The following is a 16,617-nucleotide window of genomic DNA, read 5'->3' on the forward strand; positions in this document are numbered from 1 at the left end:
AGAATTTGTCTCGTAAGAAACGCGCCTATATATAGCCAACTTTTTAGTGAGAACACGTTTTTGTACTCAAGCATCGTCTCAAGACCATTTTAGCATCAAATGATGTAACTACGCGAGGAACAAGCGCAGAAGATACAGCGCGTAGACGCGAAAAGCGAGGGCAGACGTGACGATACTATTATTAAACTGTGGACGAAGCTTTGGTCCCTGCTCGTACCTTTCCGCTCATTTTCCCCGAGCAAGTGATATTGACTTTCGAAAAGGCTGCGCGGCCGCAAAAATCGCGGAAAAATTGAAAAACAGAAAGTTAGGGTAAATAGGAACTGAAGACCGCAGCTACATCATTAAAAATATTCTCGACCTTCTGTCCCACGTACGAGTGCATAACCTCGTTGTAAAACCGGCGTGCTTCGCGCAAGGACGATTTTTTAGAACGCAGTCGTTGATTATCATCTGTTTCCCCGCATCGTCGAAAATGTCAGAGATGAAAATCACTTTAAATCCGACGACGGGGCGACCGCGCGTTCTCGACCCACTTTAAAATTCTATTTAGACGAATACATCCCGTTAAAACGTGACGCGCTGCGAAATTTCCAGGATAGAAAAGCCAAGATCTCTCGGTGAACACGATGAGAGTAAAAGAAAAAAAATCTCTCTGATTTCTATAAAAATGTGCGTCGTTGTCTTTCTTATTTTCGTATGTTACACAGGAAAACGTATATCGAGTCGTTTGATAAAAATATTATCAGAGTTTTAAACATATATTATTAAAGAAAGGAAAAAAAAATAAAATAAAAAGTCTCAAATTATAATCGCCGAATTAAACGCGATTAAACGCATTTGCTTCGTCGCGCGTCAAACGGTTAACCCGTGATAAGCCAGAAAAGATTGTCAACAATGCGTCGGCAGGTTTCGCAATCGCGTTACTTAACCGAGAAGCTCCGCAGACGGCACAAAGCGCGGCGCAATGCGTTACGCGGCCCGCGAGTCGTCGCGAATCACGCAATGCACGCTATAAACGCGAGTCGCATACGTCGCTTAGAGTTCCAGATGTGCGCACACGCACGTAACACGCGCGAACCCCACACGGAAGAAACGAAACGTGAGCAAAGCGTACGCGTACAATCTGACGAGGGGCCCCTTCACCCTAATGAAGCATCACGATTTATCAATTAGACCGATACGATCGACTTCGGGATTACGGTGTGCGGCGCGCACGTTGCGTGATCCTTCATCGAACATTCTTTCATGCGCGGCCTTTCCTTCCTCGTTCAGCTATCGACTTGAGCGCATTTTTCTCCCTCTCGCGCACCTTTCATCTATTCGCAGCCTAGATACACAACTCCTCGAAGGGGAAACCACTTCCTCTATTACGCGTCCCGCGTGTTAACGTGTCTCCCGGACTGACTTGTAATTATTCTCAGGCGGGAGGAGGAATGGCGCATCGCGTGTCGCGTGCGGCCGCGATCGATAGATAAATTTTTCGTTGCGTAAAGCCCCCGATATTCCTGCCGCACGCGGTGGCATCCGATACATTCGCGTACATTTGATGCGCCATCGCGGTCGAAACCGACGGAATATGATCACGCGGGGCGGGAGGGTGGCGTAGATACGCGGAATAATGACCGTTCGCGGGGACGGTAACGCAATCCAGCGACGATAATATAATACCGTCTTCATCGTGCCGCGATTAAATAAATAATAAATTACTGCCTTTGAGCGCCGTATGCGGCGGATAAAAATCTCCGTTCTTACCGATTCCCGCCTTTACACGCGCTATACGCAAACAATTGTTACGATTACCTCTTTACATACATAATCGCTGGCTTTAAAAGCGTCCGCGGATATCGATTCATCCGTGACGCGCAACGTTAATGCGACACGCGATGAAGAAATGCTGATTGATGAATAATAAATTCTCTTTGTTCGCTTTTTTTTTGCCGGCGAGCTAAATTGTATTGAGAAACAAAAACGCGAGTTTAACAGCTACTCCGAGATCATAGTATCGAAAGCTGCGGGGCGGGGAATCGGCTCTAAAGCGATACAAGTCGACGGTCGTGTATTCGAAAAGCATTTAGGTGGATTGTCTAAACTCGCGCGGTACAATAGATGCAGGTGGGAGAAGAAACGAAGGGGGTAAGAAAGGCAGAAAAAAAAAAAAAAAAAAGCAAAACGAGAAAGGCGAGCAACGGGTTTATCTCGCATAGCTCGGAATAGAGGTAACTATATCGCGCGGCTGAAGCACGTAGGCGCGGGGTGCGCGGGACTTCTGAGGGGAATCGATAACACATGACGGCACATAGGCACATACTGAACTGACCGCAGAATGCCATCCGCGCGCCTCCCATCGCCAGGGCCTTCCCTCCCCTCGCGTCTCTCCCGTATCCTCCACGCTTCCCTTCTGCCCTTGGTAGTCTCCTGAATACTCTCCGATTGCATCCCCCGCGACACGCATGAAACAGCCGCGCAGCTAGGAAACGATCGCCCCGTACGCCTCCCTTCTGGTCACCACATATCCTCCTTCTCCTCTTCGCTCGATTTCGACCGCTCCATTTCGAGCACTGCCGCCCGTTTCGACCGTTCTATTACAGGGACAAGCATTGCGGCTAATGCCGGCTGGCCGTAAATTATGTGAGAGCGATAGACGCCGGCCTAGGTAGCGTCCTGCACCTGCACGGAGGGGGGGGGGTTTTCGGTCACGTACACACGTGAGCGCGGATAAACAAACACGCCAGCGGGCTCTTGACCGCAGACTCAACCTGCGAGGGATTCCGAAAGGCTCCACCTGCGATACCTGCCGAAATTTATCCAACCCAGGTCGCTTGGTTTTCGGGAACCGATAACGAACAACCGTGCGTCAACGAGCGTCCATTCGTTCGCGTTTCAATCACGCTCGACATCGACGAGGTCTCCCCCCTTGAAATCCCTAATCGGCAAAATTAAACTCAAGGTAGTGGCGACCGGTATCTTTCGCTTTTACCACAATTTTATTCCGCGCGCTTAGATAGATTTTTGATAAATTCTTCGAAAGCCTGATAGAGATCGCTATATTTCTTTTTTTTTTTCTCTACCTGCAGAAGTTACAAGCTACGAACGGTGAAACGCCATATGGCGGTCGGATTATTTCGTGACGCACGAGGTAATCTGATCGCCACGAACGCGCCGAGTGTTTTTGAGAAGGCGATTAGACGATCGACGGTGGTATGACAGCATTTGATTGCACACGCGAAAACGACGTCGGCTCCGAGATGAGGTGTCGCGAGAGGGAAGAGGGGGAGGGGGAAAAAAAAAAGAGACGGCGAAGGTTGAGCAGGTAGGAGATGGTCTAGAGAGCTCTTGATCTTCCGGGGCAATTAAATGAATTTCCACTCGGTTGGAATAGCAAACGTTTAGACGGCTCTGCGTAAGATATTCCGGGAAGCTCTCGGGAATATCAGAGACGTAATATCGAGAAGGAGAGGCGAAGGCGTAGTTTGCGGGCTAGAAGTAATACACGGGGAACCTGCTCCGTCTGTCGCAGTCGGCCTCTGCTCGCCTACTTGCCTCGCCTGTCTGTCCGTCCGTCTGTCTTCTCCATCTGTCTGTCGGCATGTAAACCTGTCCGTCTGCCTGCCGTGTGTCGCGAATCGATTTTCAAGCGAACAATGCACGCCCGTGCAGATTCGACCCCTCCCAGTCCGATCCCTCCCGGTTTCCACCTATACAACGTAATACAACACGCGTTGCAAGATCCCGTAACTTTTCGGCGCATAAAAAATTCCAAGATTTCTAACTTTTCGAGGTGAATAGAAAATTCGAAGCTCCCAGCTTCGCTTTAAAATATTACCGTTACTCGAAAAACGGCATCAGCGATTAACGGAGAGCGCGTTCTATCTAAAAAAATCATCAGCTACCGCTCGTCCATAAGCAAACCGGCACAATTAACCTGCTCGATTCCGTCAATCGCGCCGCGATATTTACTCAGACTTTACATAATAACGCGAGCTATATCTTGGGTGCGGAAACAGCTGCAGAAATAATATATCGCGCGGTTTATAAATGGTGCGCGCTCACGGTTAAAGCATTATCGTAGATTTCCGTTTAAAGTATTCATCGTGCGAGCAGAAAGTATAAGCGGAATCTAATCAAGAATTTAGACGAAGGGGGAGGGAGAAGGAAGGGTTTATTAAAACGCCAAGTGGAATAATCGAAGTGTTAACGATCTCATTTAGAAGGGTTTGCAATATGCATCGTGATATTTACCTAAGCGGCGCATCAATAGTAATACGGAGCTATGTCGGATACTCGGAAAGGGGTGCAGAAATAGTGCAGTCCGCAGTTAAGAAGTAATACGCGAGAGTCTGCCAGCCCGCCTTCGCTTGTCGTGACCCGAGCCTGTCTATCCGCCGGCGTGTAAACCCGCCAGTCTGTCTGCCGCTTGTCGCCAATCGGGATCGATTATATAACTAACGACATAACGTGGGCCCCGCGTCTTCCATCCCTTCGCGCCGCTCTTTGATAACACCCTTTGCGCCGCGCCGCGTCTTCGCGTCCCACTTTTCTAATTGCATTATTCAGAAAGATGAGACGCCAAGGCGAATATTACACCTCTATCTAAATCTATATAAACACGGCCTTCATTACAGGCAACTTTATTTGCGGAAACGTATTAAAGCGTTTCTACCTCGGCGAAGAGAAAACTGCAAGGGGGCCTCGCTTTCTTTTTCCTCCTAAAGCGTGAATTTATTATGGAATTATTATGGAATCGATGCGTCGCGCGGCTGGAAAACGTGCGGCTGAAACTTGCGAATTTAAAAAAAAAAATTATCCTGAGAACTGTTTCTTTATTTTGCTTCTCCGCCCGTCGCGACTATTTATAACCGCGCCTGCTAACGACTAGCGCTCGGGTGATTGTCGTCTCTTTGCAATCGTCTTTAAATTCGTACCGACGCACGTATGTGACGAATTTACGGTATACCAGCGGTCACATACCGCGTAAAAAGTCAAACGAGTAGCATGCTTTGTGTGGCCCCCGTTGAAAGACGAGAGGCCAAGATGACATAACGTCGAGCAACTCGCATTAAGCGGAGTAGATCAAGTGAGACTATTAAATAATTAACGTTATAATTGTAACAATTAAATCTAATGAACGTTGCAGTTTGATTTTAATTATTTAAACAAAACGCGAATCTCGTAGTTAATTTCAAATGTACACGTATGGCAAATCTGATTTTATTAGCAGCGGCGCGTCTCGCGATTCCTCTTTTAACGCGCATATTAATTTCGGTTGGAAATTAAACTGACAAACGCGGGCAATCAATTTATCCGCAAGAGGAACTTAGTCATGTTGAGTTTTTTTCAAATTATCCTGTACATCAACGGTAGTACCATGTATAAAGCTGGTTTGGACGGAGGAGAAAAAGGAGGAGGAAAGCGCCGCCGAACAAGAAGCCCGTCTTTCCGCATTTTAATCTTCCTAGGCGAGAATATTGAAAAATTCTGCGGAAAGCGAATACTGTACACTTCATCCTATCAGACAGGTACATCCTGTCGAGTGTTCCACCGGGAAAGAGAAAAGAGGAAGCGCGAAGGGGGGGAGGGAGGCGGGGGAAGAGAACGAGAGAGCGAAAAAGCAAGCGAGTAAAAGAGCAAGAGAGCGAAAGAGTCTGGTAATCGTTGGCAGGACGATTCCGCTCACGATCGCGTCACGCCGCTCGCTCTCGTCGTCGTTGTCGCGCGTTCCGTATTTTAGTCGCGCGTTAACGGACGCGACAGGTGCACAACTATAGCCGACGCGCCGCCGCCGCCACCGCCGCCGCCGACGACGACAACGACGACGACGACGACGAAGACGGCAGTAGCACAGCAGCTGCTAACTATGTTTCTCGTGTCTAGCGTGAAACGCGACGAACCGACCGGCCTCTTCTCACTCTTCCGCGCGATATTCCGATCTTCTCTCGCCAGTCGCGGAAATACGACGTTGCCCAGCGAATCCCGCGGGAATGTGACGTTACTATGCGCTCACAAACCGAGGAACCTGCTTTCGAGTGCACGTGGATTTGAACGGAGGTCGCGTAATTCTTGCGACAAACCGAGAAATTGCCGCACGGCCCACCGGGTCGTTTACAATTTTCGTGTTGTTGATTCATTTAATTTCGCAATTTTTAGCACAATCGCGACGTCGCGTTTAACTGAGAAAATTTAATGAGCCCGTGGAGAAAAAAATGTGTTTATTTATATTAAAAATATGACACGCGGCAGTAATTGGAATCAGCGCCGTTGAAAATTGGATAAATCGTAACTGAATTTTCAATGCAAATCGTTTCGATGGTCGATCTGCGCGAAATTCCGAATGTTCTAATTTCCGTATTTAAATAGCGAGAACGAGCGATCGCGCTAGAGCCGCGATTCCGACGAGCAGGCGAGTCAATTTAATTCCGAAAATGAAACAACATTGGCTGTTTGATTTATCTCGTGCCGACCCCCGGCCGCGCTTTTGGAATACAGCGAACTTATATCACTTTCGAAATTAGAGTCTCGCATAATGTTGATATAATATTCCGCCGCGCAAATATTGGTAGTTCAAACATTAAACTTGCACGGCAAACGTCGCTTCCCCGCAACGATATTAACATTTCGGTCGGCTTTATTAAGCGGCGCAACAAAGAAATTTTATCGCGCCGCCACCTGTTTATCGTTGCTCTCGAGCCGGCATCTATTTTATTCCCATCGAATTTCCCTAGTCGACGCGCCCCTGCCCCGTCGCTGTTATCGCCCGGCCGTCATTTATCAGCGTGAGAGCGGGCTGTTATCGCGCCCGCCGCGAGCATGTGCGATTCAAAAAGCGAGGCGGAAGAAAGACAGACACGCGTCATCGGTGGCGGGCCGTAACAAATCGACGAAACGAGTTTCCACCCGCGATTTCTAAGCGCGAGACTAAGGACGCGAAAAATGTCCAAGATTTAACAGAACAAGACTCGCGCGCACCGCACGCGTTGCAGTGAAAAACATTTCCCATCGAACGCATACGCGAGGAGATACCTGGCGCCGTTCTACGTCCCGCGCAGAGGTATTCGACATCGATATTAAATTTCGCCCGCCAGCATCTGCGCCCGAGAAATGGCCGGCGGCCGTTCCCGCGCGTAAAACGCTCGACAGTCGAATTAATTGAAAGTTTTAAGGTAATTGGAATCGATAACGCGCCGAGGGTTGAATAAGAGCTACGGGCGTGTGCGAAGGGGGGAAGCTCTCCGCCGGAATATCCAAGTCGAGAGGATAAAAGACCCGCGCGCGCGCAGCGTACTCTCCGAAGTGACGACGCCGAAGAGAACTTGGCCGCATCTAACCCGGTCATATTCCCCTTTAAATATAGGCTGGGACGTCGATGCACCGAGCCCGGCGTCGGAGGGCGTAGGGCTAGACGGCGATTAAACCGGAGGTCTACTTTAATACCGCGCCGCGCCGTTCCAATCGGCCTAATTGGAATCGAACGTGCGAATTTCACGGCGGCGGATGGGATCGTAACGTCGTGAACGCGAACGATTTTAACGATCGAATCCTTTCCTTTCACGCGCGCCGTGGCAGCCTTATCGGACCGAACACGTGTACTAAGAAAGAAGAACCCAATTGCGCATTCTAACATCGTTGATTTAAATGGATTTTTAATTTCTCGTAGCTAAAATATCGAGACGTGAGTAGTGATTTAAACATTGCGTGTTGCGAATAAAGAATTGGTGAAACTATTATTAGAATTATAATTGGAAGTTTATTATAAAATGTATATACATATGAATAGTACATTGGCCGAGAAGCGAAACGAGCGAAATAAAAGAATTTATATTCACCGTGCTCCGCAAATTAGACGTCAATTACAAATCAATAACAAAAAAAAAAAATTATTTCTGCCGTGTTTTTCTTTTAATCACTTTTTGCATTACGCGAATTGTGTTTTTAACGAATAAAAACGAAACACCGTGCTTCAACGTAATACACCGTTGGAAATAAATACATTTGAGCGCTTTTGTATGTAACGAGAGAAGGTCCGAGGCGGATACGTTACGCGAAGTAACCCCGCATGAAGGCGAAATCATATTTCGCAACTAATTAGTTTCTGAACAAACAAGAATTACATCGCGGAAAAAAAAATAGAAAAAAAACTGAAGACGCAGCGACGCATTCCGTGCAATAATATTAAAAAATCAAATCTTTGCCGTCTATTTCTTTTTTTATTACTCTAGCATTCGATTTTTTGCCATCGACGTCTATTTTTCTTTTTAAGTCCGCGACTTAAGATCGGGGGAGAAGATAAAGTTTTAAATTGTGTAGCGCTGAAGAAGATAATCAGCAGGCGCAACAGTCATCTCGCCGTGACAGTGAAGCATGGAAAACGCTTATGGATCACATTAATAGTCATTAGTGGGTTCTTGTGCGACGCGAAAGTCACGGGCGAAGCGAAAGAGAGGGCTCGCGGGTCTTCCTTCATTCTGCAGCGCGTAATTCTCGCAGTTAACATGACAATGGATCTTCTTATCGGGGCGCGTACCGGCGGAACGGGTCTGCCGCGGAGAATAAAAGCTAGGGAATCGATGCAAACACGCGGACGACGACCGGACTAAACTTATACTCGTGTTGCCCGTCCGGCTCGTGAAATTAATCTGGCTTTCGCTCGGAGATACCCATCCGCGCCAAGGGAGGAGCGATAAGACGCTGGAAACGGCGATAGCCACTCTCCTTTATTTCCCAGTCGAAAAATGAGACCTTATTTCATCGGCGAAACGAGAAGGAGCGGCGTTTCTGGCACCTAAACGGCGCGATACGGACTCTGTGGAAAAGCCGCGGTAGTCGAGGTCCAGTGTACGTAATGCAATGGTTTATCGCTAATATTTCTTCGGGGTAATATCGGCGGCTCCCGAGAGTGCCTGGCTTTTCTCTATATACCGCGGGGAACTTAACAATGTCTCGGATTCGAAACCTCGGCATTACTCGCGAGTACATCTTGCCGTGGAAGTTAATTGCTTTAACAGAAGCGAACCTTCTGGATCCCCAATATCGAACAAAGTGACAGGGCGATTTTTTTTCTTTCTTTCTTTTTTTTTTTTTTGCCGGAGAGCAAAATGGACTTGGAACTCGCACGAGAACGCATATCATATCGCCGATGCGTTGGCATCTCTTTTGAACCACCTTTCTATAAACTCTACGACGCGTACTTGCGCGGCCCACCCGTCGCTCCATTCATTCGGAGCGATTAAACGTGTAACGAGCGCCATTATCGAGGAAGAACGTGCGAAGAACAGAGAGGCAAAGAAACGACCGAAGTTCGACGGACAACGCGGCTTTCAGGCACTACCCGCGACATTAATAGCTTCTAGAATTAAATGCGACCCGGCCCCGTTTGTCGCGACTCGCACACGTGTGCTTGGAACGTATGCACGCACACCCGCGCGCACGTGTGTTCCTTTTTTTTCTATCTGAAAAAAAATCGACCATAAACACGCCTCGAAAATATTCGGATAGCATAGCGGCGAGCCGCTCCCTTATGTGTGTTATCTTTTTGCCATTCGCTATCTAATCGCATGTTCGACGTGTACGCGCGTGTGTTCGTGGCCGAGTCTAAAAACGACGGGCGACAGCGCGCATAAGGTGAGAATTAACAATCGTAATCGCAAAAACGGGTTCACCACATGTTATGAATACGTATCGCAATCGGATTAGTTGGCAGAATTGAAATTGACAATAATGTTCTTTCTTGTACAAATAAAATTAGGTTATAAAATATAATTAGATCTAAATGTGGACTTTTCCTTTAAACGAGTTTAGGCGATATTAATAACGACCAGATTGTACGTATAAATTTGTACACGTGCTTCGATATTAATGACGTATGTGAATGAATAATTCCGAATGTCATTGTTTTTTTTTGTTTTTTTTTTATATTAAAAAACTTTTAAAACCGCCATTAAATATACGCAGGCTCATTTGAGGTGAAGTTTCTTTTGCCAGCATTATTTGCAATGCTCAATTCAAATATTCACATTAAACTTTTTATTTGTACTCGTCGGAAAAAAAAAAATAGAGATAGTCTGGGATAAGCCAGGTCGCCCCGCGATATTATTACAAGTATTATTTCTTTTATCTTTATTTACGAGCCGATAGAGCCCTCGCTATCGCCGCTTCGAGTAAGAAATATCGGCGATTGCGTCGCGAGTGAAATTCAGTTAACGCGGAATTATCCGTATCCGCCGTTATTACAATCTCGAGGAAAACCGTTCCGATTTCCGTCCCGATAAGACGTCGGGATTACACGTCGAGCTTGATTTCGCGCGAGAGCGCGGGCGGTGGGCGAATTGATGTTTAAGGCCGAGCAATAAGTCTCTTATCGTCGAGATCGGCCTTCGGAGGGAGACGTTCGGTTTATGGATTTTAGAATGTACCGTCTCTCGTACGCGCTTCCCGAGGCGAGGCGCGATTAAATGAACGCCGGGAAGGAGGAAGAGAACGGCTTCGGGGCGCGGCCTGACGTCTCGGCAGATATCGAGCCGAGAATTGAATTCGTAGTTATTAATAGCGACAATTATTCAACGCGGGGGAGCGAGGGCGCCAATCGACATCGCCAATAAATCAGGCGGGCTCGGGGTGGCGGCGGGTATTATGTAAAAATTGAAGGAGACTTCTCGAGCGGCGACGTCGTCTCCGTCGACGGTGCCACATTGTCTGACGGCACCTATACACGCATGCACGCGATTAGATAAAGCGAGGCGTGTGTGAGTACCGCGGCACACACGCGATACGCGCGCGTGGGGTGCGCCAGTCGCGTAATTGCGAACGTATACCGCGAACATTGATATATTCTTCCGCAGTAAAGCTTCGTTATCTTCCTCCCTCGGTTAATACAAATCTCGGTTTGCACGTGAAGGCGAGTTAACAAGTCGCCTACAGGTATTCGTCAATCGTTGGCTCCGCGGACTCTTACGCGCCGCCGATTCAACTCCGTAACAATCTAACGCGATTAAAAAGACCCGAGCGAATTAGAGTTAAGGTAGGTCGAGAAATACGATAACGTAGATAAAAGTTTTCTCACGCTTCAAATTTTGACGCGATGAATAATTTAAAAAGTAGTCTTTAACAAAGCACACCGGCGGACACTTTGTGGAAGTAAGAAGAGCTCGAGCGGCAGTAACAGGCCGCCCCGCGTTCAACGCGCATCGACGCGAATACGTTGCGATAGCGATAGAGTTTCACACTCGATCGAGGCGGCGAAGATAATTCGGGCGGCGGGTTTGCCGAAGGTGCGAGATAAGTGAAGGTGGAGTTTATCGGCGGCGAGACCGGTCCGCGCGAACGCGCTCGTTACGCGCGACTACGAAAACTCGATTATGCAATGGTTCGTTACCTTGATACTGTCGTAGCAGGCGGTCACCCGTCCGTTCTGCACCTCGACGTTGGCCGGTGGATGGGCGAACTTGCACTCCGTGTCGGGTCTGGTGCACTTGTTGCGCTGGAACTCTCTGCAAACCTCCAGCTGCAGCCACCGCGAGTCCTTGCCGTTTAATAGGTTATTCATGTTGACCATTGCCATTCTTCCACACGCGTAAGATCGAGAGTCCCCGTCCGTAGGCCTCTACCGTGAGAGAGCGACGACCTCTCTCTTATCTCTTTCCCCGTACGAAACTTCCTTCCTCGTGACGATCGGCTGGCCTGGACCCGGTCGCGCGTACTCGCGGCGTCGATCTTGCGAAGAATATAGACACGTTTCGGTATATGACCACTCGGAACACGAGCTCGTCGGCACTTGCTCACGGGATTTCGCGACGTCCGCTACTGAACCCTTTCGTTCCACCACTTTTGCCTCGTCAGCCTCTTTCACCGCTCGTCCACGCGCACGCACACACACATACACACGCTCACACGCCCCTTTCCTCGCTCCCTCCTCACCTTCTCCTACCACTCGCGCTCTCACACACGGACACTGCGCGCGAAATCCCGCGTGTGCCTCGGAGTCATGCAACTACTTGAGATTATATACCTTACGGCAGAAGATCTCTCGTTTAAGCGCGATGCGGCGATCTTAATGTCCCATGTACGCGACGGTCTTCCTGTGCGTAGCTCTTCCGCGTTGAAAATCACCACGTCTCGCGATTTCGTTCTTCCTCACTTCGCGCCTTGCTCTCTCTCTCTTTCTCTCTTTCCCGGCTGTATCGAGCGTGACTTATCGCTGTTATTTTCTCTCCACCTGATACCGGCGTCGTCTATTCGCAGCTCTGCGAAACTCCTCGCTCTCGTAGGCCGTTTTGACAGCGATAACGCCACACGCGTCCTCCGTTCGGTGATCTCTGAGAGCGCGTGAAAAGCCGAGCGTAAACTTACGGGAAAGGTTGGGAGAAGCGAAAAATGACGAAGCTATATGTCGACGGATTAGGCAACGGTCGACTTTTAAGCGGGATGGCGGCCGCTGATCTCCGTGATAAGGCGGCGTGATAAGGCGACGTTGTAGGTCTATCGGCTCCTCGTACACTCGACTTCCTCTGTTCTCCCTTGATCTTGCGGCGCGCTCGTGAAGCTGTAGCTCGGGCGTAGTGGTGACGGTGGATAGTAGTAGTCGGGCAAAGCTTGTAAGCCTTCGAAGCTAAACGTCGGCCAAGAAGAGCGTGCTCTGTAGACGCGCGCGCTTTTGCACGAGTATCTCTTCTTCTTTATGCGTGCACGAGCAGCTGGCCGTCTCAGTACCGAGGGTGTACCAGGTCGTACGTAAATGCGTGTGTATGCGCTCGCCTACGTATGCGTGTCTCGAAAAGCCGGTCGTGGCGTCCTTCAAGCCGGTTTGAAACCAACGCGTGTGTCTCGGCGAAAGTCCGCTGGAAGGGGTAGGGCGACGATGGTAGTCGTGGAGGAGCTGGTGCAGGGCTGGACTGCGCTCGTTCACCACGGCGGTCCGCCGGTGCTGCTGATGAGGGCGACGGTGGGGGGTGAGAGTAGGGCCGCTCCGCACGTGGAAAGGTGGAGGTAGTCCTTACGCGCCGTTCCGCCGAGATTGGGAGAAACGGCGAGACGCGGGCCGGTTCGTTGAAAATCCCGCGGACAGGATGCCGTGGGATGCCGAAGAAGCGTGCGATGAGAGTAGCGTCGACGGAGATGACCGGTGGGGGTGGCGTAAGCACGTGAAAACGGCGAACGACAAAGCGGGCGTACAGGCGACAAGAGAGGGCAAAGGTCCGGTAGCCAGGTCACGCCTGAGGTTCTTCGGGTCGTGTCGGGGTCGGTCCCGAATAGAAGAGGGAGAGTTCCGGGAGGGGGCCGGGCGCGGAAACGCCGAGGCAGAATAAGGGAAGAAGGCTTCCCGGGGAAGAGGGTAGGACGGGGGGCGGGCGGGGGACCGGGGAGGGCCGGGCCGGGGGGGGAGGGAAGGAGAGGATTGCGAGTTAGCGAGTGACGTTGCGCTTCCGTTCCTCGGATTTACGTCATTTATTCGGCGCGCTGCTGGCTGCTCCCGCGCGGTCCAACTCCGACTCTTGCTGTTCTGGAAACATACCAAAAGCGAAAACTCGCGTTACTGCGGATGCAAAGGCTTAAAATGCTTTCTGTTTCGGGCTTCTAGGGCGGTCGGTGATGAGGGGATGAACGCTGGACGGGGGGAGGGTTAAGCGCAAGCCGCGAACAGACGGATGAAATCGGAAAAGCGCGGGGCTACGCAACGCACAAGCACGCTCGAGAACAAACGACAGACGTTATCAATGTCGGCATTGCGAACACGTCGGCGACTCAAATCCGAAAACGCTCTCGTTCTCGTCCCCTTTTCTCTTACGCCGGTACGCGCGGCGAACGCATCGAGAAGCGCGGGGTCGCACGCCCAAGAATCTGCCAGATCTCGATATAGAAACCCGAGGCGTACTCCCTGCAGTCCACGATTCGCGAGACGCTTAAATCTACGGCGCTGATAAGTTGTCGAAAAATTTACCGAGGACGTTCAAAACTTGCACGGCGTATTTGCAAGCGCGCTGCAATTTATTTCGACCAGAGAAGCCTACTAGAGAGGTAAAAACGAAGCGACTAGATCGATTTAGCTACAGATAATAAACGTACCCGATGCGAGTAATTAAGATAAGTCGGAACGCGAGAGGTGGGGCCCCCTCCCGATCGACCGAACGGCGGTCCGGGTACAGAACTTGCGCCATAATTCTCGACGACGCTCCGCGTACATTAGGCGGAGAAAAACCGTGTTTGCTCACGCGGAGCATAAACATTCGAGGCGCGGAGTGTTCCGGGGGTGAAAGGGAAACGGGGACGGGGGTATTTTATGCGCGACGACGCAGAGACAGTTAAGGCGAAGAAAAAGGCGCGCGGGCCCGCGCCACTGTAGTACAATTTTCCTTCGCGCAAGTAAGCCGCTTACGAAAAGCGGGGCTGGAGTCGTCGTTTCTCATGTTACCTGGCGCGAGTTATAGCGACGTATGTGTGCGCGTCCGTCGCGCACACCCCGGCGACCGCGCCGGCAAAGAAAAACGTTTCGAGCGCGATTGTTCGTTTCCGTTTTGTTTTCGCCGGGATCCCGCGATCGCGCCACGTGACATTTCAGGCACTTCCCATTTTCACCTGCATCCCTCGTATTAATTTGAAATTTTATACAACTCTAATGCAATGTTAAATGTAATTCGGTTTCGTTCTTTAATGTAGCGTTATTACCTCGCGCGTTTTTTTATCGCGTGTAAAAGTCTCGGAAAAATAATTACGCTTTGATTAAAATTTTTTTTTACATGACGCTGTCGTTAAATTGGACCACATTAGGATATTAAAATTAAAATATTAAAAATTAAAATATTAATATTTATTATATTAAGTACAAATAACAATCGACATAATAATGCATACAATGTCTCGTGCTTCAGAAAAGTCATACATTTATTCCTAAATGTCTAGTTAATGCGGCGCACCGAGCTATATTTAAACGCCATCGTCACAGCGTTAAATTACTTCAAGGAAAACTGTTTCGCCGAAGAAAATATAGTATACGCTCAGATAAGGGCTTAGTATCTCCGCTGAGTCAGATCGCGCGTGTTGTTGATACGGAACGAATCGTCGGCGATATTGCCGCAGCGACGACGTGAAATTTTGATCGAGAAAAACGGCAGAGGGTTCGGTTTTATCAATAATTATTACGCAGACCCAGGCAGGTAGGCACGACTAACGTTCAGATATTTCTCCTCTCGTGACTCGCGTGCTTGAAAGTCCCTGTATCCCTCTCTCTCTCTCTCTCTCTTTCTCTCTCATTCTCTTGTTCCGCCAGTCGAATCGATATACGTGCACGAATGCGGCTTCAAGCTTCGTCCACTTCTTCTTTCACGTGACTACCGCAGGAAAGAGGGCCGGCCGAATCAATATCTCACACAGAGACGACGTTTCGACCTCGTCCTCGTCGCTGTCGCGCCGCGCGGGCTCCTCGTTCCCTTCGAAGGTCGTTCTCGTCGACTGACAATGAGCCGAAATCCGGTGGTGCCGAACGGATCTCCGGATCTCTAATTAATCGACCTTTTTGCTCGCGCCGCCTGACGCGCGCGAGAATCGCGCACGTGTAAGAGAGCACGTGTGGCCGTTTCGAAACGTTAACGATTCTTGAGATACAAGCGCGTCGTTATCGCGCTTATCGCGACAATCCGGGTTTTTTTTTTTTTTCGTTACATTTCTTTATCACCGTTCGACGAGTGTCATTCTTTGCCTCTTGCGGTTTCATAACTTTCAAATAAATATTTCATAAATAAAATCGTCGCGGATATTAGTCTCGTATAAAATTCCCGTAGGAGAAACATCTGTCAGAATTAATTGAAACAAAACGTTGATTTTATACTTTTGGTTTTGCAAAACGCATCGGTTATTAAATGCGTTGAAAAATCAAGAGAGATTCGCTAAAAATAAATTAATTCGTCATTATCCTTCGTACGTATTAATATTTTACGCGCACGGTGACGAATAAAATGAAAAGAAAATAGGAAATCCCCCGGTGCAATTTGAAAATGGCGAGTGCGTCATATACGCGTTAACCAGAGATGCGGTTTTCGCATCCCGAGCTTTTACTTGTCGACCGGTTCATTTATAACGTTGCCATTATAATGCGTCGGTTGGATACGTGATTGCGGTCGATTGGACAAATCCGCCGAGCGATATGCCGAGCGAGTGCCGGCGCAATTCGATCGACAGAGGATGAGCGAGCACGTGAGAACGAGAGAGAAAGTTAGTAAATAAAGGTACACGACGCTGGCCGGTGAGAGAAAGAGAGAGAAGAGAGATACAAAGAGCAGTGAGGTAAAAAAAATGATTTTTAACATTTCCGATAGATTGCACCTGATTACCCGGACTGTACGAGCCGGCACGTGCATTCTGCATGCGGACAGCTGTGTACGTGTAAGTATATGTACGTGTACGTGAGCGCCCGCGCATATACATACACGAGTGCGTGCCGGTGAGCATGGCCGTTCATTCGATGGGTTTCCCTTTGTGCGCGAGGCCGAGAGTAAAGTAAAAAAAAAAAAAAAAAAAAAAGGAGCAAAATTAACGGAATGAAACAATGGGAACGACCGAGCTTAAGGCTTGCCGCTGGCTGTGTAATGGAATTAGGTCCGATTAAATTAGCTAAAAGGATTTTGGGTATGT

The 16,617-nt window shown here is 49.1% G+C and overlaps 2 protein-coding genes across 23 annotated transcripts in view; both read right to left on the minus strand.

Annotated features, from left to right (window-relative positions):
* The window catches only part of LOC139110336 (protein muscleblind), a 350,852-nt gene that overhangs the window by 319,014 nt on the left and 15,221 nt on the right, over positions 1 to 16,617 (minus strand). For 20 of the 22 annotated variants that reach the window (XR_011546981.1, XM_070670039.1, XM_070670031.1 and 17 more), the window contains exon 1: positions 11,369 to 11,995. Coding sequence is in view for 21 of the 22 variants with exons in the window: in XM_070670039.1 (XP_070526140.1) it covers positions 11,369 to 11,554 (186 nt within the window). In the remaining variant the exon portion in view is untranslated. The other 2 variants (XM_070670021.1, XM_070670020.1) reach the window with 1 other exon arrangement.
* Positions 1 to 16,617, minus strand: part of LOC139110338 (acetylcholinesterase 2) — a 132,804-nt gene that overhangs the window by 15,878 nt on the left and 100,309 nt on the right. The gene's annotated exons all lie outside the window — the stretch shown is intronic.

Source organism: Cardiocondyla obscurior, linkage group LG20 (genome assembly GCF_019399895.1).
Source record: "Cardiocondyla obscurior isolate alpha-2009 linkage group LG20, Cobs3.1, whole genome shotgun sequence".
NCBI classification, from domain to species: Eukaryota; Metazoa; Arthropoda; class Insecta; order Hymenoptera; family Formicidae; genus Cardiocondyla; species Cardiocondyla obscurior.